Source organism: Artemia sp. Qi Xiang Cuo, chromosome 1, assembly GCF_049724085.1.
Source record: "Artemia sp. Qi Xiang Cuo chromosome 1, ASM4972408v1, whole genome shotgun sequence".
NCBI lineage: Eukaryota > Metazoa > Arthropoda > Branchiopoda > Anostraca > Artemiidae > Artemia > Artemia sp. Qi Xiang Cuo.
The window spans coordinates 18,402,445-18,430,242 of record NC_142794.1 but is presented as its reverse complement, the minus strand read 5'-3'; the positions used below and the strand labels follow the sequence as shown (position 1 = coordinate 18,430,242).

The window sequence follows — 27,798 nt, the reverse complement described above, 5'->3', positions numbered from 1 at the left end:
TGAAGAAATCCATGGCATCTGTAGTTTGGCCATTAGGGTTATAAAAGCTTATTATGTAAGTTTTTGTATTATTCAGCCAAACACTGATACTAATTGCATCAACATCATTTACAAAATTTGGAAAGTTGATGCCACAGAATTGTATTTTATTATTAATTAATAAAGCTACTCCACCTCCTTTTCTCTCTGATGATGTAACTTTTCTCAGGATAGTATATCCCAGCGACTTAATTTGTTGATTTTGGGTTAAATGAATTTCCTTGAGGCAAGCAATATAGATGGATTTATTATTCATAAAAGATATTAGTTCATTTAACTTATTTTCTGTAAGTGATTTTACGTTCCACTGGAGTATTGATATGTGTTGTGTTATTGTTTTATTTTTCATATGACTGTGTATCAATGTTCAGCTTTGTTAATAGTAGAGCAAGATCGTATTTTGCTTGAATGAGCATATGATTAGGGATGTAGATTTTTGCCAATTCAGTAATGATTTTTGTTTTCTGTTGTTGTTGTATATTCATGGCCTGAACTGCATTGCAGCTTAGAATGAATAAGTATATATTTGGGGGTTGCATGTTTGGTTGTGCATCCAGTTTGTCAGTTAAGGGATTAATTCTTGGTAGTGTTTCTGGTTTGTTTTTTGTTGGGAGGGGGTGCCAGGCCGACCTCATCTCACTAGGCAAGGAGGCTTGTTGGCTTGGTGATTCTTTCTGATGGAGATGTGAGCTGGGGGTCTTAAAGGATGGTGTTTTGTAAGGAGTACTTGATGCATTGGGAGTGTTTGACTTGGGAGTTTTATCTGATTTCAATATAGGTTTTATTTGGTGCGATTGGGCAGCATTTGCGTCCATAGCTGCAAAAGGGTATGGAATGGCCTTCTCTGTTGCTATTTAGAGTGTTAGTGCTCTTTTCTTATATGCAGGGCATTATGATTTATTGGTGGATTCATGTGGGCCTTTACAATTGATACATGTAGGCTGAGTGTTGTTGCAAGTTGTCAACTCCTTAGAATGGGAGCCTTTACAATTACTTCAGGCTAAGAGAATTTCATTGCATTTATTTGCTGTGTGTCCCAGTTTCAGAAACTTCTGACACTGGGTAGGCTTTGGCTTGGATTCCTTGTGCGGTTCGATTTGCCCAAATAGGAATAACTTTTCTGGGATATTGATTTTTTCCTTCAGTGTAAATAGGACAGATCTACTTGTTTTTAATGCATTAGAGTTGGATTTACCCAGTTGAGTGACATATTCTACAGTGACTATGTTGCCAACACTATCTGAGAGCCCTTCTTTTAACTCCTGAATTGGTATTTCTAGGGGAACATTATATACTATTTTTGTTGGGGATTGTTTTGGGTTCCATTTAGTTGAGTTAATTGGGGTATTCAGAAGAGATTTTAGATTAAGTATTATATCAGCTGATTTCTGATCTTGGACAGCTATTAGCAAAGATCCATCACGGTGAATGTTAAGAGAAAACATTGATTTTAACATTTTGAAAATTGCAACCCTTATTGTAGTAATCTTTGTTATTTCAAAGGGGGTATTTGGAGAAATTTTGAGGTAAATTCCTAAGTTTTGGGAAGGATAATCTTGGAAAGGAGGAGGGGAAATACTTTTGATTGGGGATGTATTTTTCCTTTTTTTGGAGCTTCTAGAAAGGACCTCTTGAAAGCCATTATCATCTATAGTGACATTTGCTCCAACACTGATAATTGTCCTATTCTCAGAATTTGAGCTTTCATGTGAGCTTTGTGATAGGGAGCTTGACCAGCCAGGATGGGGCAAAAATGGATCAATATCATTAGTATTTGGGGTGGGATCTGGAGGTACCTTTTTTTTAGGGGGAGTTCTTTGCATTGCCTTTTTGAATAAGCTTTAAGCTAAAAAGGAAAGGATAATAATATGATATCAGACCGTCTGCACTCTACAGTGGGGAAAACTTCCACAAAAGAAACACCACAGTATGGCCCTGAGAAGGATTTTGAGCACGAGGGGTTCAGTACAGCTACTGATTAATCGAGACAATAATTCACAATAAACTTATTTTTAAAATTTCTTAAAGTGTTGCTGTTGCTGTTCAATGTAGCCTATGTTCAATGTTCCCTGAGGCACTCCACTTTATACTTCCACTTCTTCTGAAAAGAATGCGTGTCCATTTTTTCCAAATATTTTCACCCTTTGTTTTGTCCCGGAAAGAAACTGAAGCACCCACTCTACGATTTCATTATGCATTCCAATTGCAAATAACTTAGTCCTTAGTAGACGGTGACATACTTTATCGAAGGCTTTTGCAAAATCCAATAGAACCAAGTCGACAGGGATTGATCGATCTAAATGCTCAGTAATACAATCATACGCATCAATCAAGTTAGTCTCAACCGAGCATCCACGTCTGAAGCCATGCTGACTATCACTGAGCAGCTCATTAGTTGTCAGGTTTCTGATAATGTGATTATTCGCGATTCCTTCTAAGATTTTACCAGCTACAGATGTGAGACTAATGGGTCAATAATTAGAAACGCTGTTGCGGCTACCCCCTTTGTGTAGAGGTGTAACATTAGCGTTCCGCCAATTCTGAGGAATCTGCTTAACATCAAGAGACTTCTGAAACAAGTTCATAAGGGGAAGGGCTATTTCCACATGATCTTCTTTCAATACTCAGAGGTGAACTTCATCAGCGCCAGCGGATTTTTTAGGATTAAGCAGCATCAGTTGACTCTCCACATCAGATGCAACCATCCTTATCTTTTGCATAGGTTCCTCAATAGAATATTCTGGTGCTTCTGGTAAGGGGGCATCGTCTGGAGGCATGAACAACTGACTTAAATTGTCTACTCAACTCAGCTGCTATGTCTTTTGGGGTACTAACTGTATTGGAATTCACAAGTAGTTCGTAACTGAGTGTCTCCCTGGTTTCCTAGCTGAAGAATGCTTCTAAAATCTCTTAGAATTAAGTTTTGAATCAAATGCCAATCCCTCATCATATTCTGTTGTATGTTTTCTCGTGAAATACCTAACTTTATTTCGAGCTTTTTTAAATTTTTCATAATTCTCATGGGAAAGGTAACTTGTGTATTTGCTCCAATACTTCTTCTTTTTACTCACAGCTTGCTTGACATCACGAGTGATAAATGGTAGGATTTTGGGTCTTCTTTTCCAGGAAATTACTGTATGTTTTTTGGTTGCTTTAATTAAAATTCCTTTGATTTCGAGCCTCCTCCATATTTTTAACATCAATGAATGACCAATCCTGGTGTGCCAACTCCTGTCTGACCTGGTTGTAATTTTTAGGCTAAGCACATGCTTAATCCAATTATTCTTTTGTGGGTACAACCTAAGCCTACACAAACAACAAAAGCACAAAGAACAATAGGGAAATCTAGTTGCAAGACAGTGGAGATAATTTAAATGAATATTTCGGCCCTATGTCCAAGGGCTGTCCTCAGCAAGACAAAAATATGTAAAAGAAAAAAGACTCACAACAATATGCAACCAATAAAACCAAAAATTTAAAATTTTTCAAAGCAGGACTAGCATCCTTAGCTCAGCAAAGTTCAACCAGGACTGATAAAAAGTAAGGTAAAACAAGGCGATTCAATGAGATGAATGGCTATTTTCCTAAGCCTACAAGTGATTGCAACATGGTCACTCGCTCTGAATGGTGGTTCTGAATCGACACTAATAATTGTTCTGTGGTCATTAATAAACAAAAGGTCTAGTAGGGTTGGGAACTGCACACTTCTATACCTGGTTGGAAAATAAAATTGCTTGATGTAGCAAATGTTCATGAAGGCACTCTAGAAGTGGGTCAATAGTGGTTCCAACCCCTTCTGTGACAGCAAACCTATCAATCCACTGTAGTTCCAGTAAACTAAAATTTCCAACAATAAGAACATTCTTATAATATTGCTTCATCACACTATTAATAGAATATGCAATTGCTAGAAGGGAACTTGACTGACAAGGGGAGCTGGGACTTCTCTAAAAGAAGACATATACTGCTATCCCTCTACCATATGGCTTTGACAGATTGGTGAATAGCTCAAACTCAGGTACTTGTATATCAGTAAGAGCAAATGTAGTATGTTTTGGTTTCATCTCAGTGAAGGTAAAAACACTTACTTCGTGCCTCGTTGACATCACCGACTTAATTTCATTCATCTTCATAGTACTACAGTCTACATTACTATATAGTACAATAAGTCACTCAATAATAGTATTGTCAGCATTAGCTTCACTAGATCCAGAATCACATGATTTAAAAGAAATGGTATCCAATATGGGTTTATAATTTCTATTATCTAATAGCACTAACATACAATTCAGTTTCTGTAGATTTTGTAGAGCCAACTTCACTAGTATTTTCACAAATGAAACACTACGTATAGAACTATTTACAAGTATTAAAGGGGTACCAAATATATCTATGATTCCATGACCCTCTCTTGCAATGGCGACTGACGCGTTGCAAGGGTCTGGATGTTTTTTGACACAATCGTATTTCCTCTGATTACTATGTCCACTTCCTAATTCGATCTTCTCTTATGCAGTTCTTTATACAATATTTGTCTTTTTTCACGATCTTGCTTTGACGCATCGTTGCTAAATTGAATGGCACCCTTTCTTTCAAAAGATTTCTGAAGGATTAGCTTCTTTATTTTGAAATTAGCCATTGAGAAGATAATCGGGATAGGTCGTGGAGTACTGGTCCTTGGCGCGGTTGTTGCGTTCCCTAGTCTGCGAACATTCAGGGCAGTAACATCAGAGAATCCGTAATCATTAGCCAAATAATCATGTACAAATTGGACATCATCACTTTGTGGAGGAACTCCGAAGACCATTATATTGAGTTTTTATTGTTTTTTTTGTCTTTCACGATCCTCGGCAATCATTGCTTTTACGCGATTTTCGAACTGTTCATCTAAAGCTTTTCTTAATGTAGCTACTTCGGCGATCACTAAATCTTTTAAAGCGTTATTGTCCTTTGCCATTCCTGAGGATTGTTCAAGAGTACGAATCCTGTATTCTACTGCCTTAAACTGAGTGTCAGTTTTCGCTTTAAGTTCGTCTTTAAAGCTAGCAAAAGAGTCCTTAACGGCCTCCTTAATCTAAACATTCATGGTCTTTACTGCATTCTCAAAACCATTAAGAGAGTTCTCAATAGACGCATCAACAACTCGCGCAATCTTGGAGGCACTAACATTGCTCGCTTGGGTGTTTCCCTTGCACTTTGACAATTTCTATTTACAACCCATAAGACGAGTCATTTTTGTAAGTAAGATGTATTCTGGTTCCGAGATCTCAAGACATTCAATACATAGCCAGCAATCACAGTCATCACAATTCATAGCGCTTGATTCCTCGCTTAAATTAACCACACAAGACGAACACTTGTCCCGTCCTTCTACTGGGCTAGAACGCACCCGGTTGTTACCAGCCATAACTCTTGGAAAAAATAGGCAAATATTCGGCTTTACAAGCTTTAAAGATTTTGCAGTAGACAGGACCCATGAGAAGTGCAACAGACAAATCACCTGATCCCAGCAGTTTAAGGATAAAAAATACTGCTGGTACTTTATTTTTGAAAGTTTTGGTTTTTATTGACAAGGGTAACTCTTTACCTATAGCTTGTTACAACAAACTGTCTGATCACGGTTTCTGAGATTTTTTAGGTAAGGGATTGCATTTAGTTTTTTTTTTCGTATTTTTTTTTGGTAAGCCTACATTTTTTTTCCTCCCCTTTTCCTTCCTGGTCTTGAAGCTTTATAGGGGAGACTTTTGTAGTTGTTTTGTTGCAAATTTATTGTTAAATAAACAATAATTGTTTATTTAACAATAAACAATAAATACATTACAATAACAATAACAATAAACAATAACTCAGGGCTGAGATTAGAATGCCTTCTAAAACAAACTTGTAATTTTTTAATAATTCGTTAAATGAACAAACTCAGAACTTCCAAAATATTAAGTTTGATATATGTGTACATAATATGTTTGATATTTAACTGTTAGTACATTTGATACTACATATATCCAATATGAGCTTCTTTTAATAATTTTGTGTGATTTGGAATATTTATCTGTCTGGTTAGCCCTTATCTAAGTTTAAAAAACCCTTTTAACTTGCTTAATTGTTTTCCTTATAGGTTCTTTCTTTGGACATCCTCTTTTACTAAGCTATTATATTTTTTTCAACGTTTTTCATTTCAGAAAAATGAAGAAATTCAGTGATTGAGCCTCAGTTTTGGTGGCCTGGAACCATGGAATATGGGGAAGAAGAGGGATCTGGAACCTCAAAAAAACATGGCAAGAAGCACATGGGCCTTTCTATGGGAAGTGTCAAAAGAGATTTAGCTCTTAAAGGAAGAAACGTTCTTTCCAGAAAAGGCAAGTAGGCAATCAACTTAGTATTGTTGCTAGTTCCTATTTTTGCAGTTTTTATGTAAATTTCTATCAAGTTTTTATGTAAATTTCTTTAAATTGTTTCCTGGGTTGCGAGGTATATTGTTGGATTGTACATGCAGAAAACACTTTGAAATATTTGTTAAACTTGTAAAAATAGTGTTCACTATGACTAAAAATGCACTTTTGAAAGCATTTCCTCTGGACAGAATATTTGATAGGCTACCCCTAAAGCTTTGGGTTTATGAAATTGACTTTTGGCATGTCGAAGAAAAAAAACAAAAACTTGTTTAAGAAGCATATTAAAAATAATGTCTTATGCACAGAAAAATTGTGCTTTTACAATGTGAAAATTATAAAACTAAGTCAAATAATCCTACCAACACGTTAAACAATGTTGAATGCAGAATAGTCAAGGAAACAACACATTGGTGAAGAGTGGCCCCTACTTTTTTCTCAACTTAAATCAATAAGATTTCAAGCCTGAAAAATACACCAAGAAAATTTTTTTACAGTTTCACTGAAAGCATTTGGTCTTATTACAGTAAAATGCCATGTGATGCTGCATTTATGGATCTATTTTTCAAACATATATATAAGTCAAACTTTCACTGAACCAAAATAAAAAGTCATTAACCTTTTAGGCAAAAAGAATTTTCTATGTTTGTACAAAATCAAATTGCGCAAAGGGTCTGGCGCAAAAACTCCTGTTGGTTCCTTATATATGGCGGAAGGCTTGTTACTTGAAGTTCTTTAGTAAAGAGTAGGTGTTTCTCCTGCCTTCAGTATCTTTTGTGCTAAATGTTTTTGGTTTTGAAGCGCTTGTGACAACCAAAGACATGGCGTAACTGCAAATAACAATCCCATAGCGGGGATGATGTTGTGTCCATTGATTTTTCTTACGTTGTAATCTGCACTGTCAGCAGCATGATGGACACAGAGCTTACCTTGCAACACCTGCATTTCAATGTTTTCAGACACTGAAGTATTTTACTCAAATAAACTGGGCCAGTAGTAGCATGAAATATAACCATAGCGTTGAGAGTATCAACTAGGTGGCACCTTCCTTGCTGATGATGAGCCTTCACTGCATGTCCTACTTGAAGAGAAGTTTTAACAGCCCTAGGTCGATTGGCTTGCATGATGCTTTGCTCATTGGTAGCAATGTTTAGCTTAGTATCTTTGCCACAAACAAGTTCTTCAGGATGCATTTCAGAGTTAGTTTCAGTTTTCTTTGACATCTTTCAGGTCGTCTTTCTTGATTTACTCAGTTATATGTTAGATAATACATTTTATGTCGCTTTCAACCACTCATCAGCTGCACTAATAATGTTTATTCTCTTCTGATTTTCGTTGCTATCATTTGATAGTGCTTAAAAGTTTCGCAGTATAGCATGAGCAGTGGGCCTTGATGTAAGAACACCATCTTTACTGTAGGTCTTTGCAATCATTACTCTATTGCCAAACCTGTCCTTGATAGGTTTATTTTTGTAAACTTCGCTATGCACAGGCTCCAAGAAACTCAACTGTCATGTTGACCAAATCACGAACTATTTAACTGTTAGTTAACAATTGCTTCAAAAAACCGCATCACCTCTTCAAATGCTTGCTTTCGATTCATGTTTGCTCTCCAACCTCCATTCCATTTTCGTTTCAAAGGGAGGCTTTTTCTAGATACAAGGTAAGCAGATGCTGCATGCAGATTCAAATTTACTGCTAGAATTCGGCCGTCAACTATTGCAGACCAGTGATCATTTTGCTCTTGAAAAACTGCCACTAGCATCTCACTCTCGGAATTAGCAATCAGTCGTTAAATCGAGTAGTTTTGTCAGGTGGGTTGATCTCCTCCTCTGGGACTCATTTTGTTTGCGCTATTAAATATTGGAAGCAATATTTCTCTCGGGAACAGAATGATCAAGCCAATGACCACATCACTTACCTTCAGGGCCTAATTTAAAGCTTTGACGCCTCTGGGCCCAAGCGATCTTGCTGCTCCATTTTTACGAAATTCGTGGGGTAATTCCCAAAAAGTCAGGGATAATTGACGCACTGAACAGAAAGCACCTGATGAGCCAAAATTAATGAACGAGACTAAAGAGAGAGGTGATACTGAACTTATGCTCCCATTCTTGGGAGACATCTGACAGTTTATAAGTGGCCACGGTATTCCTGTGTTGTTTTAAAATCACTTTTCTGTGAATAGGCAGCGGGGCGGCAGAATGCACCTGACACTTTGATGATAAATCCCATCAGTCCAGTTTTGTTAAGAAAAAATAACGGAGTGATAATTTATTGCACCCCCTTGCATTGTGCATCCCTAGACCCGGGCTAAGTGGGCCTATTGCCAAATCTGGGCCTGATTACTTTGGTCTTCCCGTTGTCTCCTCAATAAAACATACGTGGCAACTCCTAATAGCTCGTATTGAACGTCGTGTTATGCTATTTTATGCATCTTTCGTCACAGATAAGCTGCTCCAACCACTGTCTGCATTCGAAACTTTTTAAATATGTCGCTCTACCCCATTACTTATACATACCACCATTTTGGAAAATTTTACAAATTCAGATAACTTAAAGCTCCGCTCAGTTTTTTTTTTTTTTTTAATCTTCTGTTACCCCCACCTTGTGCCTCCCACCACGCAGTTCTTACCTTGTCAGGAAATTCAACTTAGCTGACCCTTTTTTCTCTCTAGAAAAGGAAGTGTCTGTATGTAATGGTCGTGTATGGAAGCTGAACCATCTTAATCTAGGTCTTCAGTACTAAACCAATAACTTATTGAAGTACTTGTTGTGTTTTGCCATTGTTTGTTCTTGTGTTTATTGTAATTTTTCTTTCTTTTTTTCTTTTTTTTATGCGCTGGGCTCTATGCTTTTTCTCTTTTTTTTTTGTATCAAGGGTTACCTAATAAATAATATTAATAAATATTGGTGCAATTAGCTTACACAGCATACACATGACTCATGGTCCAGAAATACTTTCAGGCCCAAAGACTTGCTTAGGCCTAGCGCAAAGGCCTCTAGTCCTTTGAATTTCCAATCGAATGAGTCCTTTTTGAAGTTTCTACGACAACACTTTCTATGAAAACCTTATATGCCCCAGGGCATAACTTACAACCCTTTCCCTTTTTGGATGTAATTTTGATTGGATGTATTTGGGGAAATTTTGGGCGCGAGAGGGGAGTTAGTTGCTCTCCAATCACTTTTGACTTCCATAAAAATGCCCTAGCCCTTTCAATTTCCAATCAAATGAGCTTTTTTTGAAGTTTCTACGACAACACTTTCTATAAAAAAAACCTTATATTCCCTCAGGGCATAACTTACAACCCGTGCCCTGAGGGCTCTGAGGTGGTTGTCAACCTCGAAGACCTAATTTCCAGAACTTTCAACTACGTTGAACAAAATGGATATCTCAAAATTTTGATTGCATGTGTTTGGGGAAATGGTGGGCGTGAGAGCTCCAATTACTTTCAACTATTAAAAAGGGCACTAGCCCTTTCAATTTCCAATCAAGTGAGCCCTTTTTGAAGTTTTTACAGCAACACCTTCTATAAAAACCTTATATACCCCCAGGGCATAACGTACAACCCTTGCCCTGAGGGGTTTTCAGGAAGTGTTATCCCCAAAGACATAATTTCTGGACCTTTCAACTACGTTGGACAAAATGTCTATCTCAAATTTTGATTAACCTTATATGCCCCCAGGGCATAACTCACAACCATTGCCCTGAGGGCTGTGGGGGAGTGTCCTCCTGAAAAACATAATTTCCGGATCTTTCTACTACGTTGAACAAAATATGTATCCCAAAATTTTGATTGGATGTGTTTGGGAAAATGGTGGGGTGAGAGGGGGGTTAGTTGCCCTTCAATCACTTACGAGTATTAAAAAGGCCACTCGCCGTTTGAATTTCCAATCGAATGAGCCCTTTTTGAAGTTTATACGACAACGTTTTCTATAAAAATCTTATATCCCCCTGGGCATAACTTACAACCCGTACCCTGAGGACTGTGGGGGGGGGGGAGTTTCTTCCTCAAAAACATAATTTCCAGATCTTTTAACTATGTTGAACAAAATGGCTGTCTCAAGATTTTGATTGGATGTGTTTGGGGAAATGGTGGGCATGGAAATCACTTTCGGCTATTAAAGAGGGCACTAGACATTCCAATTTCCAATCGAATGAGCCCTTTTCCAAGTTTCTACGACAACTCATTCGATAAGAAGTGCCCTGGTCTAAAGGGAAAAAAAAAAGAATCCACTGTGCCAACGTCGTTCTTTACTTAGGCAGCGCTATTGCGCTGCCTATGATATAAAAAAGTTTCTTGATCGTAATTATTTGTTTTTGTAATTATATTTTAATTATCGTCCTCGTTTGGGGTAGGAGGATGTCATAAGTAAAGATTTAAAGGAAATGGAAACTTCCTGGGAGGGTGTAAAGAGGGAGACTTTGAATAGATTGGGATGTAGGAGAAGCGTGCATAGCTGTGTTGGCCTCAGGTGGCTTGGTGATGCGGTGAGCTCTTAGTAGTAGTAGTAGTAGTATAATTATGTACTTAATTGTAATTATATAATTGTTTTTTATATTGATTATATATCCCCAACCTTGATTCCCTTTATCTTTCAAAGGGACGTTTTTGCCAGGTGCAAAGTATGCAGATACTGCATGCAGGTCCAAATTTGCTGTTAGAATTTGGCCGTGAACTATAGTGACCAGTGATCATTTGCTCTTGAAAAACTGCCTCCAGCGATCCACTAAACTCTGTTGTACAACGAGAAAGCTGTTATCCTTCTTGTGAGTCTTCTCGGAAACCTCTCTGCTCGAACAGAATAAGCAATCAGTTTTTAAATCGAGTAGTTCTGTCAGGCGACTTGACCTCCTCCTTTGGGACTCATTTTGTTTGGCTAAGAATCGCAAGAGCTGGTTATTCCTCTTTGCATTTATTTAAGAACTTTGGGATGACTTGCGGCATGCCTCATTTAAAACAACTTTCTCGTCCCTTTCGAGTGCATCTTTGCTACAGTTTAAATCAGGGGTTCCCAACCGACTTTGGGCCATGGCTCTGACCAGACTAGATGGGTTCTTATTCTTGTTCACTGGGGATTAAAAGAATTAATTTCTGTATTCGAGCATATTTTAATAAACCCTGGGAGATCAAAGATAAAATATTTCCGTTTGCATTTTCGTATTGAAGGCTGGGGAGGGGTTCCAAACCCTTTTTTTTATCTTGGCTAAAATTTGATGGCGCGACTGGGGAGTGCTGTTAGCGTTAAATTATAATACAGGTTATCTACATTTGTTTTTTAACTGGACAGTGTCTTGCGAGAAATTGTCTTTGTGCTTACTATATTATAAGGGGCAATGAACATACTGCTGACACCCTTTTCGCAATAAGAAAGGTTGTTGAGGGAAGCAGTAAGCACATACTTGAGAAAAACCCGGCAGTAATGGCACGAAAGAAACATGATTGCTATATATGTTACTAAAGAAAATTTTAAAAATATGCCTAGTTTGATAAAGTTTTTTTTTTGTTGGCCAATATATTTGGTATGGCGAAATATCTTTTATCAGTAGACTATAATCAATGGAATTCTTGATGTCCAGTTTACTGCCCCCACGTCTTATATCCTCGCCGGTCTAAATATGTCTCTTGTCAGCTCTGTAGACCATATTCTGAATTTGATTTGCACCATCCAGCGACCTAGTGACGCACTGAACAGAAAGCAACTGATGAGCCAAAATTAATGAGAGAGACTAAGAGAGAGGTGATACCGAACTCTCAGCTCCCATTCTTGGGAGACGTCTGAGAGTTTATAAGTTCCCACGGATTTCCTGTGTTGTTTTAAAATCACTTTTCTGTGAATAGGCAGTGGGGCGGCAGAATGCACCTGACACTTTGATGATAAATCCCATCAGTCCAGTTTCGTTAAGAAAAATAATCACTGAGTGATAATTTATTGCACCCCCTGGCATTGTGCACCCCTAGGCCCGGGCCTAGTGGGCCTATTGGCAAATCTGGGCCTGATTACTTTGGTCCCCCCGTTGTCTCCTCAATAAAACATACGTGGCAACTCCTAATAGCTCGTATTGAACGTCGTGTTCTGCTATTTTATGCATCTTCCGTCACAGATAAGCTGCTTCAACCACTGTCTTCTTTCAAAACTTCTTGAATATGTCGCTCTACCTCATTACTTATACATACCACCATTTCGGAAAATTTTACGAATTCAGATAACTTAAAACTCCGCTCAGTTTTTGTTTTTGAGAAATTTATTCCATTTTTCTCCCAACGGACCCACAGTTCTTACCTTTTCAGGAAATTCGACTTAACTGACCCTGTTATCTCTATAGAAAAGGAAGTATCTATATATAATGGTCGTTTATCGAAGCTGAACCATTTTAGCCTAGGTTTTCAGTATTAATTCTTGTGTTTTGCAATTGTTTGTTCTTGTTTGTTTATTGTAATTTTCTTTCTTTTTTTTCTTTTCTTTATGCTCGTTCTTTTTATGACGTGTTAGCTAATAAATAACATTAATGAATATTAGTGCAATTAGATTAAGCAACATACTCATGACTCATGGTCTAGAAAGATTTACAGGCCTAAAGACTTGTTTAGGCATTGAAAACCAGCCAGACATTCAAACAAATGCCCCCTTTAAGCGCAGATTAAATAAAAAAACAAGTTTTTTCAACAGAAAGTAAGGAGCAACATTAAAACTTAAAACGAACAGAAATTATTATGTATATAAGGGGGTTCGCTCCCTAGTCAATACCTTGCTCTTTACGCTAAAGTTCGAATTTTGTTCGAATCATAAATCCCTGAATCACAAAGGCCGTTTTTATTAGAAGAGATAGCTTTTTTAAAAGTACCAAACAAACTTTCGCGTAAAGAGCGAGGTATTGACTAGGGAGAGAACCCCTCATATGCGTAATAACTTTTGTCCGTTTTAAGTTTTAATGTCACTCCATACTTTCAGTTGAAAAAACTTGTTTTTTTTTAATTTAATTTCTGATCGTTTTTTAAATAATGCTGGGAAATCTGGCGCCCCCTTCATAGAAATGTCCCTTCTTTCAAGGAAACATCCTTCATGGAAAGATCCTTCCACGTAAACCCCTCCTCCGAGCTTCCGCCCACCAGAAAAAAATTCCTTCTGAAAACGTCTGTATACTTCCCAATAACCAATACTATATGTAAATAATGGGCAAAGTTCATAACTTGCAGCCCTTCCCCTGGTAACTGTGGGGGACTAAGTCATCCTCAAAGACCTATTTATTAGATTTTAGGCTATGCTGAACAAAATGGCTATCTCAAAATTTTGATTGGGTGACTTTGGAGAACCAATAAGCATGGGAGGGGGCCAAGTTGCCCTCCAATCTTTTTGGTCACTCGAAAAGGGCACTAGAACTTTTAAGTTCCGTTTGAATGAGCCCTCTCCCGATCTTCTAGGGTTATTGGTTCGATACAATCACCACTGGAAAAAACAACAAATAAACAAGCATCCGTGATTTTTTTTTTCTGGCAAAAAATACAAAATTCCACATTTTTGTAGATAGGAGCTTGAAATATCTACAGTAGGTTTTCTGTTACGTTGAATCTGATGGTTTGATTTTTATTAAGCTTTTATCACTTTTAGGGGGTGTTTCCCCCTTTTTTCGAAAATAAGGCAAATTTTTTGAGGCTCGTAAATTTTTGATGGGTTAGACTAAACTTATATATTTAAAATCAGAATAAAAATCCAATTCTTTTGATGTATCTACTGGTATCAAAATTCAGTTTTTTAGAGTTTCTTTTACTATTGAGCCGGGTCGCTCCTTACTTACAGTTCGTTACCACGAACTGTTTGATAACAAATACAGTGAGAAAATAATCTTCTTGATTGGTACATTTGTCACATTTTATTGATAATGAAAAAACTTTCTTGATTATAATTATTTGTTTTTGTAATTATATTTAAATTATCGTTTTTGTAATTATATTTAAATTATCGTCCTCGTTTGGGGTGGAAGAATGTCATAAGGAAAGACTTAAAGGAAATGGGAACTTCCTGGGAGGGTGTAAAGAGGGAGGCTTTGATTGGAGGAGGAGCGTGCATAGCTGTGTTGGCCTCAGGTGGCTTGGTGCTGTGGTGAGTTGTTAGTAGTAATTGTAGTATACTTAATTATAATTTTATAATTGTTTTTTTAAGTGATTATAAAAAAATTGATAACTCAAAAAAGATTAATTGATAATAAAATGAAAATCAAATAAATATTGTTATATTTGTCATTGAAGATGAGATTTGATATCTAGATACAGAGGCCAAGACTTTAGAATTAGGTTTTTAGCTGTGACGTGTTGCAGTCATATAATGAAAAAAGAAGCTTATTGAATGCATAGCATAAATAAGATTGTTGAGTTTCCATTCTTATAATTATTATGTAAACTTCGAAAATATTTATGGTGCCGGAGGAATAATTTTTATTTTTTTAAGTCAAACTAGTAAAATGCCTGACAACTTTGAAATTAGTTTTTTTTTTTTTTTTTTTTATAAAAACAACTCGATACATGAATAAGGTCTATAAGTTTGAACGTAACCAGGTATATAATGCCTTTAGGTAGACCTAAAAAAGGAAAATTTGCACCATCAATTGTGACAACACCTTGACGGGCAGCTATACCAAAGGCTATTGCTAAATTGTCTGAAGTAATCAAAATCCAAAAACGTGTCAAAAATGAAAATGAAGAGCAAAGACACACGTGGCGGTGGCTTGCTAAAAGTTAAAATGAAGAGCAAATCCACACGCGGTTATAATACATGCGACACCAAGCATGTGAGCAAGTCACAAATGAAAATGATAAGCAAAACCACATGCCGTTAGAAGACATGTGGCACGAAGCATGTGAGCAATTCAAAAATAAAATTTAAGACCAACCTGAACAAAAAGAAGCAAAACGTGACAAAATTAAAAATGATTTTGATGATGCTTGAGTTTGAGGTTTTCTGTCCCAAACCCATGGTTTGGGATCAGGTCATCAATGCCTGCCATACATTTGTTAAAAAAACAAAGGTTCAGTGATATGTAATTCATAATGACGAAAGACAAGCGGAGGTAAAAGGAACCAAACAAATTGAAAATAATAAACAATTAATTGCCGCTGGGCTCCCGCTACTATATATATTTATATATACATATATATATATATATATATATATATATATATATATATATATATATATATATATATATATATATATATACATACATATATATATATATATATATATATATATATATATATATATATATATATATATATATATATATATATATATATATATATATATATATATATATATTTTTCGGTAAAGTTCAAATTACGTTCTAGTCTTGAGAAGGCATGAGAGTTGCCCATGTTCTAACATTACACCAGTAAACAAACAAAAAACAATTACAAATTAGCATTGACAGAGTTTACTATAGTCAAAAGTCAAGCAAAGGCGCCAAGGTCAAATGCCAAACCACTACTGAGTAACAATATTATATATATGTATATATATATATATATATATATATATATATATATATATATATATATATATATATATATATATATATATATATATATATATATATATATATATATATATATATATATATATATATATATATATATACCTAGAGAAGACATTTCATTTATACTGAACTATGTTCTTAAAAATCTTAAAATGTATTCAGTTTCACTAAATCACAAAGTAATATTCAATACGTTCCTTGTACAATAAGGATTGCATGTACAATTGAAAATTTAGAAAATTATCCATGACGAGAAGTAATTTACGTAATTTGATGTTTTGATGGGTTCTTACTTGATCTAAAAGCATTTTTAGGGGAGGGTAGTGTATTTTGTAATTCGATCAGTTTATAGTTAATGCATCTATGAACCAATACATTATTCTTTACGTTAATATGAAAATTTCTGTTGCAACATTTATATAAATATATCACCAAGAGAAAACATGTAATTTAAGTTGTGATGGACAATGTCCCCCAAAGTTTTAAATGAGTACAATGCCACTAAATCACATAGTTCTATTCGAAATATTATGCAGATTGACAAGTATCGATCGAACTACCGGGGCTACCCAAAGTTGTGTATTTTTCTAAAGACATACAAACAAATTTACTTGTAAGTATTCTTTGTGGGAATGACGGTTTTATGGTTTCTAAGCTTATATATTCTATTGGATAATTAGAAACGGCACTAATGTTTGCCTCCTGGCTGTTTCCACAGCTCAGGTATGTATAATCATCTTTCTTTTTTTGGCGCGGTATAATTAAACTTCTAAGCCAATATCCCAAAAATTAGGCGATGGCGTTCTTTTTTGCCATAAAACATCTGATGCTTAATGCCAGAAAAATATAGATTTTAAGCAGTTAATTGGCTATATTTTATGCAGTTAATTAAAGTTTGTCACCGTAATAATGATCACCCTTAACACCTCCCCGCTTAAAAATGAGTCGGTAAAGAGAAAGTAAGACATTAAGAAATTTCATATAGGAATTCTGGCTGATTCCCCAGTATAAAGTTTCCCCTGAAAAGTTCACCCCAGGAAATGTCCTTCTCCATGGAAAATTCTCCCCGTGCAAAATCCCCCAAGCAGAAAGTTCACCCTCCCCCCAACCGAAAAATATATGCATACTTCCCAATAACAAATACTATACATAAACAATGGCTAAACTTTATAACTTAAAGACCTCCCAGGGGCTGTGGGGGGTCATTTTATCTCTAAAGACATAGTTATTGGGCCTTTCAACTATGTTGAACAAAATAGCTATCTGAGAATTTTAATCGGACGATTTTGGGGAAAAAAGTGGCATAGGAGGGGGCCAAGTTGCCATACAATTTTTTGGTCACTTAAAACGGGGACTAGAACTTTTAATTTCCGTAATGAGCCCTCTCCCGATGTTCTAGGCCCACTGGGTCGATATGGTCACCCGTGGGGAAAACGAACTAAAAAGAAAAACAACAAGCAAACAAATAAACACAAAACCGTGATCTTTCTTCTGGCAAAAATACAAAATTCTACATTTTTGCAGATATGAGCTTGAAACCTCTACAGTAGTGTTTTGAATATGCTGAATCTGATGGGGTGATTTTCTTTAAGAATCTATGACATTTTGGGGGTGTTAACCACTTTTTTCGAAAACCAGGCAAATTTTCTCTGGTGCATAACCTTTGATGGGTAAGAATAAACTTAATTAAACTTGTATATTTAAAATCAGCATAAAAATCTAATTCTTTTGATATATCTATTGGTATCAAAATTCTGTTTTTAGAGTTTCGGTTTATATTGAGTCGGGTCGCTCCTTACTTACGGTTCGTTACCACGAACTGTTTGATACCCACGGGTTCCCTAAATGAGAGGGTCGTAGCCAAAGAAGATACAGATTGGTCTAAATCTCCGAAATATGGCCAAAACGTACGTCTTTCCCTTGTTGGACCCCCCCCCAAGAATCCTAGTAAAGTCTGTGGATTTCAAACATTTGATGATAAATCGTTTTATTTGTTGTATTGTAAGGCCTTTTAGCCTTCTGATCAATATCTAATGTTATGTGATATATTTTAGAGAATTTAAGAGAAACTTTCCAGGAACAGTTGAATACTAAACTTGAGAGTTTAAAATTTGATAATGTGGAAGATGGTTGGAACAATTTTAGAAAAATAATTTGTGAAGCTGCTGAAGGGGTCTTAGGGAAGAAAACTAGAACTGCAGCTAAGAATATTAGTGAAAAAGCTTTATGTTTAATAGAAAGGAGAAAGGACTTGTGCAAGAATTATCTGAGTGATAGATCATATGAAAACAAAAGGAATGTAAAGAAAGTGGAGAAAGCATTAAAATATGAACTAAGGAGGTGTTAAGTGGAGGCTATGGATAAAATGGCCGAGGATGAGGAAGATGCAGCTAGACGGCATAATAGTAAAATACTGTACTTGCATGTTAACAAATTGAGAGGGAGTAGTCAATCCGGATTTGGCCCAGTTAAAGATAGGAATGGGGCCGCAATTAGCGATAAGGAAAAAACTAAGGAGAGATGGGCCGAACTTTTTGAGAATTTGCTTAACCAAGATAGTGTTGCAGGAAAAGATATAGAGGAAAATTGAAAAAGTTTGTGGTACCTTGGATGTGAAGGAATATTTGTTTTATGAGGAAGAATTAGCGACAGTACTAAAAGGATTAAAGAATAATAAGGCTCCAGGTGCTGATAGGTGGTAAATGAGTTACTTAAATATGGTGGCTCTGAGGTTAGAAATAAGCTACTGAAGATTATGAATATGATTTTTGAAAAAGGGGAAGCACCTAACGATTTTAGGAAAACATTAATTAAGCCACTTTATAAGAAAGGTGATAAAAGTGAGTGTGGTAATTATCGAGGGATTAGTCTGGTCTCTGTAGGTATAGTCAGGGAGCCACTCACCAAACATGTGACAGGGGGGTGATCAGTGTGCAGCAGAAGGTTTGACAACGGAATATAGAGTAATCGATAGCGCTGACTACGAATATGGGCGTTATATACTAGGCCGGGGGGGGGAGTGCTAGTCTTCGAACTTCGAAAAAATAATGTTTTCTTTGCTGTTAGAAAACAAGATTCGCAAAGAATATAAACAATTAACGCGCATCCTAGTGTAATTGAGGACACTGATTATGAGTGCCATCGCTATACAGTTGGGCTCATCGCTGATGACCTTGAAACTTGCAATTTTATTGTTTTCATTCGTCCAAAAAAAAACAACAAAAAAACAAAACAAAAAAAAACGCTCTAATATTCAAGCATTTGGCGAGTAACGGATACTTATACTTTGAAACTGCACAGTTTACTCATTAGTACATACATGAACTCAGGAATTTACGCACATGACCTTGAAGATAAATATCTTTTCATATCCAAGTGAAATTACTAATAACATGAACAAAAAAGACTGGCATGCTCTTCTGATAACAACTGCTAACTATTTCGTGTAATGTACTTATTAACAAACAAAGTTTAGAAGAATAGCTCTGTATGCCAAACAGCTCCATATCCGAATTATAGCCAGAAGAAGCATTCATACATCCCCCCCCCCTCACAGTAAAAACGTAAGTCGCAAGGTCTAAGGCAATATACTAGCTAATCTTTGATCTTGAAGATAAATCTTTTCATCCCTAAGTGAAATTACTAGTAATATGAGCAAAAAAGACTGGTATGCTCTTCTGATAGCAACTGCTAACTATTTTGTGTAATGCACTTATTAGCAAAAAAACTTTATAAGATAATAGCTCAGCATATGAAACTTATCCATATGAGTCCGAATTATAGCTAGAAGAAACATTCATACATTCCCCCCCCCCCCCACACCCAAAAAGTAAGTCGCATGGTCTATTTCCTGTAAATGAAATATTTACGTACATGACCTTGAAGCTAATGCCTAATTGAAATTACTAATAGTATGAACAAAAAAGACTCGAATGCTCTTCTAATAGCAACAGCTAGCTATTTCGTGTAATGTACTTATTAACAAGACAATTTTAATAGATACTAGCTCAGCATATCAAATTTTTCCATCTGAGTCTGAATTATAGATAGAAGAAACTTTAAAAATTATAGAACTAGAAGAATTAATTATAGAGCATAGAAGAAGCATTCAAACATTTCCCACCACAGCCACAAAGTAAATCACAAGGTCTATTTCCCGCACATGGACAATTTCTTGTACAGCCCTTGTACGAGCAGTACTCAGGGGCTACACCATCTGGGAATGCCTTAAGGGTGGACACAACTGGCCTAACCTCACCATCCTGAAATGTTCAGCCAAACTGTAGGGGATCTAGAAACTGCGGCTTTGGTCGGTTAGCTTGTAAAAAAATGTCCAACTGGAGGTAAACGCGCTTAGCATGGCACTCAAAGGCAGCGTTAGATGGTGGCAAAATTTAAGCTCCCGCTTTTGAGGGTATAAATGTACTCGCAAGTCATTAAGAGAGGTAAAGAGGTGTGGATCTTTACCGTATGCGGCGATGATGACTTCTTTGCAAATACAAAGAAAACTTTCGTGCACAGAAGGATCGATCTTTGACCTCTCTATCTCTTTCACAAGCAAAGCAATCTGTTCCTGCAGTCCCCATTTCTCGACAGCCTTAGCCACCACTCTTTTTCCTTTAGAGAATATAAAACCAACTGTATCGCAGCCCGAAAGCGCATGAAGAAGGCAGATTGATAAAACTAGATGGTTTGGCGAATTCCTGCAAAGTTGGTGTATAGGCACTGAATATTCACGGAATCGCACAAAAACTTTCCGCTTTTCACAATTTGAGTTGTATCCAAGGAATAGCTTATAATGATACAGCGAAAGGACAACAATATCTGGGTCATTGGCATCGAAATTCACACTATCGATACCCCTCTTCAAGCAGTCCAACGTGTGCAACACAACTCTAGTATCCGCCTCTTCATGGATACAACTCTAACGCTGTTAAAAGCCTGCTGAAAGTCCATTACTGTTGAGCATCACTACTCCCATCTGGTCTTGAAAGCCTCCAGCGAGGTAGACAGTTAAACCTGCTTGCAGCACATGGAGTAAGTTTTTGTATTCATCAAAAAAAAGGTTCAATCCGTTTTGCCTTTGCTTTGGAATTTGGTAGGGTCGAGTTTCAATCATCTAGCTTTGAGTGTTTACGTAGAGATACTGCAAATTTGTATGGAGATCCTCGCTGCTCGTGGCAACCACCACAGTTCTTCACGCAGATCATATTGCCTTCTTTGTCACAATATCCAAATATTCCATCATATCTATCTGCAAGGACATGCAGTTCTTTAATGTCACCATTAAAAGACAAAAGAGCGGAAAATCTTTGTTTTCCATAGTTTTAAATGGCTTCTGACTCAGTTGATGGGTGGCTCCTGAGGCGCGCCTTTAAGTATACCATTCTTGAATGAGTCGACTCTTTTTTAATCTCGGCGTTAACGGGTCACTCATTCAAACTACTTTTTGCTTTCAGATAATCCAGAAGAGCTGATTTGGTTCTTGGCCTAAGCACAACCTTTCCAGAAATTGCACTTCTCTAAAATATAGAAGGTGCATATGAGAGAAGCTCATGAGAAAGCAAATTCTTCGGATTGTGAAGTTCTGTGTCACCAGCAATGTCAACAATCACCAAGACCCTTTTGACAGTTTGAAGTTCAACATTGATAAGCCTATTTACAGCACTCAAAATCCGGATTTTCTTTTTCTAGTTCGCATGCTCATTATTCATGACCTTCACTTTGCTAAAAGCAGCTTTATCCCCATCCAAGTAGCGCTCAAGCGCTCTGCTTCCAATAGCTCGCACATCGAGAAGACTGTCAGCAATCTCACTATCGACTGTCTCAAGAGTATGAATATTGAGCAAATCGTTATCACTGCATCGAAAAGGATTGAGCCTGGACTACAGAACAGACGTACTTTATCAACAGCTATTTGATGCCGCAGGATGAAAGAAGGGTTGTTTTCGTGGTGAGCAGTGTCAAACTCACTTTTAGGTACAATGTATAACATCTCACTGAATTTAGCTTAGACTGAGGCACAAAAAGGAAGAGTTAAAGTCCACTTCACAAATCCCAACTCATTCATGGTAATCCCTGTCATTTCATCTTCCGTCTTTGAATCCGAATTAATTGTGGATTTTGTAGGATGATCAAGGGATACGAAATTGAGCTTTACTTTTTGTCTCTTTACATTGAAAAGTTCATTTCAGAACGCCCGATGTAACCTGACGTGTAAGCCCTGCATATCTGCCAGGTGCTCAATAATGCAGAGTCCAAATTTACACCGACCGCATGCAACTAAATACGGAAGCATTTTGTCAACTTCGGCAAGATGGTCGTTCCGATCATTAAATCTTCCACTATACAAAGACTGCCACATAACTAGTGTAATTTGTTTTTGCTGATACCAGAATCTGCGGTTTTTTCAGCTTGCACAGGAAATCTTAAACTTTTCCGACCAGGGGGGTAAGGTGTCAAGTTTTTTCCTTAAGATACTAAAGGTTTTAACCAATGAGAGAATACTCTTTTCAGGTATTTAATTTCCGCAATAAGTCTCCAATTTCTTCGAAAATAGTAGTGCACGATAAGTCGTCTGGATTCGGTGCAAAGACATCTGTCAGGAAAGCGTTTCCAGTACAGAAGCAGGAACTGGGACAGGCGCATTCGTGTTGGATAGATGCCTATGCTTATCCGAGCTAAAAATTGGGTCACTCCGCTTCTTCGCTAATAGTTCAAAGACGAAAAGGGTTAGAGAATTTCCAGATCACTCATTTTGTAGAAAAATAAACATCCTACTGAATCCATTAATATAAAATGTACATTATGTAAGCTAATTTCCAAGACGGATCAAGATTATTCCAAAAACACTATAAAGGTTATCTTTTTCGTACATTCTTAGGGATTAAAACTGAACAGCAAAAGATAAAACAATTTTGAAAAAGAATATTGAGCATTATTCAATATCCTTTGATTTGAGTTATACCTAAGTAATTTTGGAGCGGTTTTGAATTTTTTATTCATTGTGAGGGAATTTTTGTCGATGGAGATCAATTTTTAGGGACTTTGAAGAAATGAGGATATTACAACCACGTGTCAACTATGTAATATCGGTATTCGTATTTAGCATGGTCGATTAAAAAAGACTGCTTTCTCAAACCTTCTTCTGCTTGCTGGTAAGCCAAAGACATAAGTATAAAAAATTGTATCGTGTAGCTGTCTGACTAGTAGTAAATTATTTAGTAATATGATACTTTTTAGACTGAGAGATGCCGTTGCCAAAGTTTTAAGAGAAGAACAGTGTGGTTTTAGAAAAGGCAGAGGATGTGTCGACCAAATTTTCACTCTTGGCTAATAATTAAGAAGTGCCTGAGTGTTCAAACACCCTTGGTCCTCAGTTTTATAGATTATGATCAAGCGTTCGATTCTGTTGATAGAAGGACTTTAGTAAAGGTTTTATCCTTGTATGGTATACCAGACAAATACTTTAAAGTGATTAGTGCTATGTGTGAGAATAACATTGCTGCGTTTAATGTGGGAAATGAGGTTAGCAGCTGGTTTTGTATTAAATTAAATAAAAAAAAACAAGTTTTTTTAAACTGAAAGTAAGGTGCGACATTAAAACTTAAAACGAACAGAAATTATTCCGTATATGAAAGGGACTGTCCCCTCCTCAACGCCTCACTCTTTTACGCTAAAGTTTTTTATTGTTTTAAAAAATAAAGTTGTGAGACAGAGTCAAACTTTAGCGTAAAGAGCGAGGCGTTGAGGAGAGGACAGTCCCTTTCATATACGGAATAATTTCTGTTCGTTTTAAGTTTTAATGTCGCTCCTTACTTTCAGTTAAAAAAAATTGTTTTTTTTAATTTAATTTTTGAACGTTTTTGAATAAATGCAGGTTTTGATCTTGGCTCACCGTACATGAATAATTAAAACAAAATTTTCATATTAATTTACTTTTATTTAGTTAAATGTCTTTCTAGAAACTTGTTTAATTTTATTTACTAACGCTTTTATTAGTAATAAATATACGTAACTTACGAATTAACTTACGTAACGAACTTCTATATTCATATATTTTTAATACGTTTATTAAGGGGTTCGCCCCCTAGTCAATACCTTGCTCTTTAAGCGAAAGTTCGAATCTTGTTCCAATTTCTTTAAAAATGACCACTTAATCACAAAGGCCGTTAATTAGAATAAATAGCTCTTATGAAAGTACTAAAAATTCTTTGGCTTAAAGAGCGAGGTATTGACTACGGGGTGAACCCAATCATATATGTAATATTTTCTGTTCGTTTAAAGTTTCGATGTTGCTGCTATTGCAGTTGAAATACTTGTTTTTTCATATTAAATTTCTGATCTTTTTTTAAATAATGCTGGGAAGTCCGGCGTCCCCTTCATAGCAATGTCCCTTCCCCCATGAAAACTTCCTTCATGGAAAGATCCTCCCACATAACCCCCGACCCCCCCACCCACTACCAGGAAAAATCTCCCCTGAAAATGTCTGTATACTACCAAATAACCAATACTATATGTTAACATTGGGTAAAGTTCATAACTTTCAGCCCTCCCCCGGGAACTTCGGGGGATTAAGTCATCCTAAAAGACATACTAATTATATTTTCGAACATGCTGAACAAAATGGCTATCTCAAAATTTTGATCAGGTGACTTCGGGAAAAAAATGAGCGTGGGGAGGGGGCCTAGTTGCCCTCCATTTTTTTTGGTCACTTAAAAAGGCCACTAGAACTTCTAATTTCCATTCCAATGAGCCCTTCCACGATATTCTAGGACAACTGGGTCGATACGATCACCCCTGGGGAAAAAAACAAAAAAAAAAAAAAAAAACCAAACAAACAAATGAACACACCCGTGATCTTCCTTCTGGCAAAAAATGTAAAATTCCACATTTTTGTAGATGGGAGCTTGAAACCTCTACAGTAGGGTTCTCTGATACGCTGAATATGATGGTGTGATTTTCATTAAGGTTTTATAACATTTAGGGGGTCTTTCCTCCTTTTTTCGAAAATCAGCCAAATTTTCTCAGGTGCCTAACTTTTGATAATTAGGATTAAACTTGATGAAACTTATATATTTGAAATCAGTATTAAAATCTGATTCTTTTGATGTATCTATTTGTATCAAAATACCGTTTTCTAGAGTTTCGGTTACTATTGAGACGAGTCGCTCCTTACTTACAGTTCGTTACTACGAACTGTTTGATCAGGAGTAAAGCAGGGCTGTGTTTTATCCTCTGTTCTATGGATAATTTTGATGGACTTTGTCTTGAGGACCAGAGGAGAGTCAATGGGAGACCACGGAATCAAATGGGGAGGAAAAAGTCTCCTGGAGTTAGATTATGCTGATGATTTAAGCCTCCAAAAAGAAAGTGTGAGCAAAATGAATGAAGTTTTAGAGGTTTTGCAAGTACAGGATGCTAGAATTGGTTTGAAAATTAATGTTAGGAAGACTAAGTCACTAAGACTAGGAATAAATGAAGATGAAAAGGTGACGTTGGGTAATGAAAAGATTGATCAGGTGGGCAGCTTCACTTACCTTGGTAGTATTATTAGAAAAGATGGTGGGAGCAGTGAAGATGTTAAAAATAGAATAGCCAAGGCTCAGGGTGTTTTTTCACAGTAAAAATAAAGTCTGGAAGAATAGGAAGACATGTCTGCAAACCAAGATTAGAATATTAGAAGCTACAGTGATGACAGTGGTCAAATATGGCTCTGAAGCATGGACGCTCCGAAAAGCGGATGAAGATTTGCTATATGTTTTCCAGAGAAATTGCTTAAGGATTGTTCTGGGTACCCGGCTGACTGACCGTATTTCAAACACTAGGCTATACAAAAAAGTGGTTCAATACCGCTCGCTAGTGCTACAATGAAAGAAAGGTTGAGGTGGTTAGGCCACGTTGTGCGGATGAAGGATGACAGAGTGCCGAAGATCGTTCTTTTCGGCCAACCGTCAAAGGCTAAACAGAAAGCAGATTGTCCTCGTTTGGTGTGGGAGGACGTCATAAAGAAAGATTTAAAGGAAATGGGAGCTTCGTGTGTGGGTGTAAAAAGAGAGGCTTTGAATAGATTGGGGTGGAGGAGGAGCGTGCGTAGCTGTGTTGGCCTCAGGTGGCTTGGTGCTGCGGTGAGTTGTTAGTAGTAGTAGTAGTAGGGTGCTAGAATAGGTTTGAAAATTGATGTTAAGAAGATTAAGTCACTATGGCTAGGAGTAAGTGAAGATGAAAAGGTGACGTTGGGTAATGAAAAGATAGATCAGGTGGGCAGCTTCACTTACCTTGGTAGTATTATTAGTAATGATGGTGGGAGCAGTGAAGATGTTAAAAGTAGAATAGGCAAGGCTCAGGGTGTTTTTTCACAGTTAAAAAAGTCTGGAAGAATAGGAAGATAAGTCTGCAAACCAAGATTAGAATATTAGAAGCTACAGTGATGACAGTGGTCAAATATGGCTCTGAAGCATGGACGCTCCGAAAAGCGGATGCAGATTTGCTAGGTGTTTTCCAGAGAAATTGCTTAAGGATTGTTCTGGGTACCCAGCTGACTGACCGTATTTCAAACAATAGGCTATACGAAAAAGTGGTTCAATACCGCTCTCTAGGGCTATAATGAAAGAAAGGTTGAGGTGGCTAGGGCACGTTGTGCGGATGAAGGATGACATATTGCCGAACATTGTTCTTTTCGGCCAACCGTCTAGGGCTAAACGGAAAGCAGGTCGTCCTCGTCTGGGGTGAGAGGACGTCATAAAGAAAGATTTAATGTAAATGGGAACTTCGTGGGCGGGTGTAAAAAGGGAGGCTTTGAATAGATTGGGGTGGAGGAGAAGCGTGCGTAGCTGTGTTGGCCTCAGGCGGCTTGGTGCTGCGGTGAGTTTTTAGTAGTAGTAGTAGTAGATATATTTTATTAGTTAATAATCTAATTAATATTATAGTACCGGGAGCCGGGGTTATGTCAAATCAGCAATTTCTATTAAACTAAGAAATTCTGGCGCGATTTCAATTCCTTCTTCCTATTAATACTTCACTAAGTCATATATTTTATAGGATTTGTATTCTCCTGGGATTCGTTTTGATTCTCACTGTTCTAGTCTAAACGCATATTTCGATTATGATTCGATGTGATCATTGGTGTGGCTTGTCTTCTAACTGCAGATTTCGCTGTTCACTTTCATTCATCGTTACGTCAAATATTTTTTCCATATCTTTTGCTGTTTGGATTCATTCTTTCATTTGTATTACAGGATATTAAGAGTTGAGTGAGCAACGGGGAAGGATTTGAAGTTAGGTAAATGTTTGATGTGGTAAGTAGTAGGACGAGGTATCATCTCTAGATGTATGAAATAAGACAAAGAACGGTTGATAAGTGGGATTTGGGAATGGATATATCTATTACTCCTGTGGGTCTGAGAAGATTTATCAGGGTGAATATAGACTGCTTTGGAGTAGGAATGCTCTATCTCTGCCCTTAAATCTTCTAAAGCCTATTATGTTATTTATGTAAGATATAATAGACTAAGTTGCATATACATTTATTTCTATTGGGTAGACGCGTATTTATTTTATGGTTGCTATTATATTTTTATTGCCAAGAATCTGTTGGCTTCTCTTACAATTTTTTTTTTTAATCTATGTGAAAAGCAAGAACTGGAGAATCGTATGTATAGTACGACTCACCAATCAAACTCGTTGTTTTGACGATTTCCATCGCTTCATTTTGAGTTCTAAACATAAACTGGAAAGGTGAAAAAAAGTAGGGTGTCGGACAATACTTAAAAATATTGAGCCTATATAGGGCAAGACTGCTTATAGTTGGGAGAGGGTGTGGGGTGGATCAAACCTTGTCTT

At 36.8% G+C, this 27,798-nt stretch overlaps 1 protein-coding gene and 1 pseudogene across 2 annotated transcripts in view; one reads left to right on the top strand and one right to left on the bottom strand.

Moving 5' to 3' along the window:
- The window catches only part of Dab (DAB adaptor protein), a 103,746-nt gene that overhangs the window by 36,663 nt on the left and 39,285 nt on the right, over positions 1–27,798 (top strand). For both annotated transcript variants that reach the window (XM_089093931.1, XM_089093939.1), the window contains exon 2: positions 6,219–6,395. In XM_089093931.1, coding sequence (XP_088950057.1) covers positions 6,269–6,395 — 127 coding nt within the window. In that variant the 5' untranslated portion in view covers positions 6,219–6,268. The remainder of the gene's footprint in view (positions 1–6,218; positions 6,396–27,798) is intronic.
- LOC148956077 (uncharacterized) lies at positions 20,040–27,658 on the bottom strand (annotated as a pseudogene).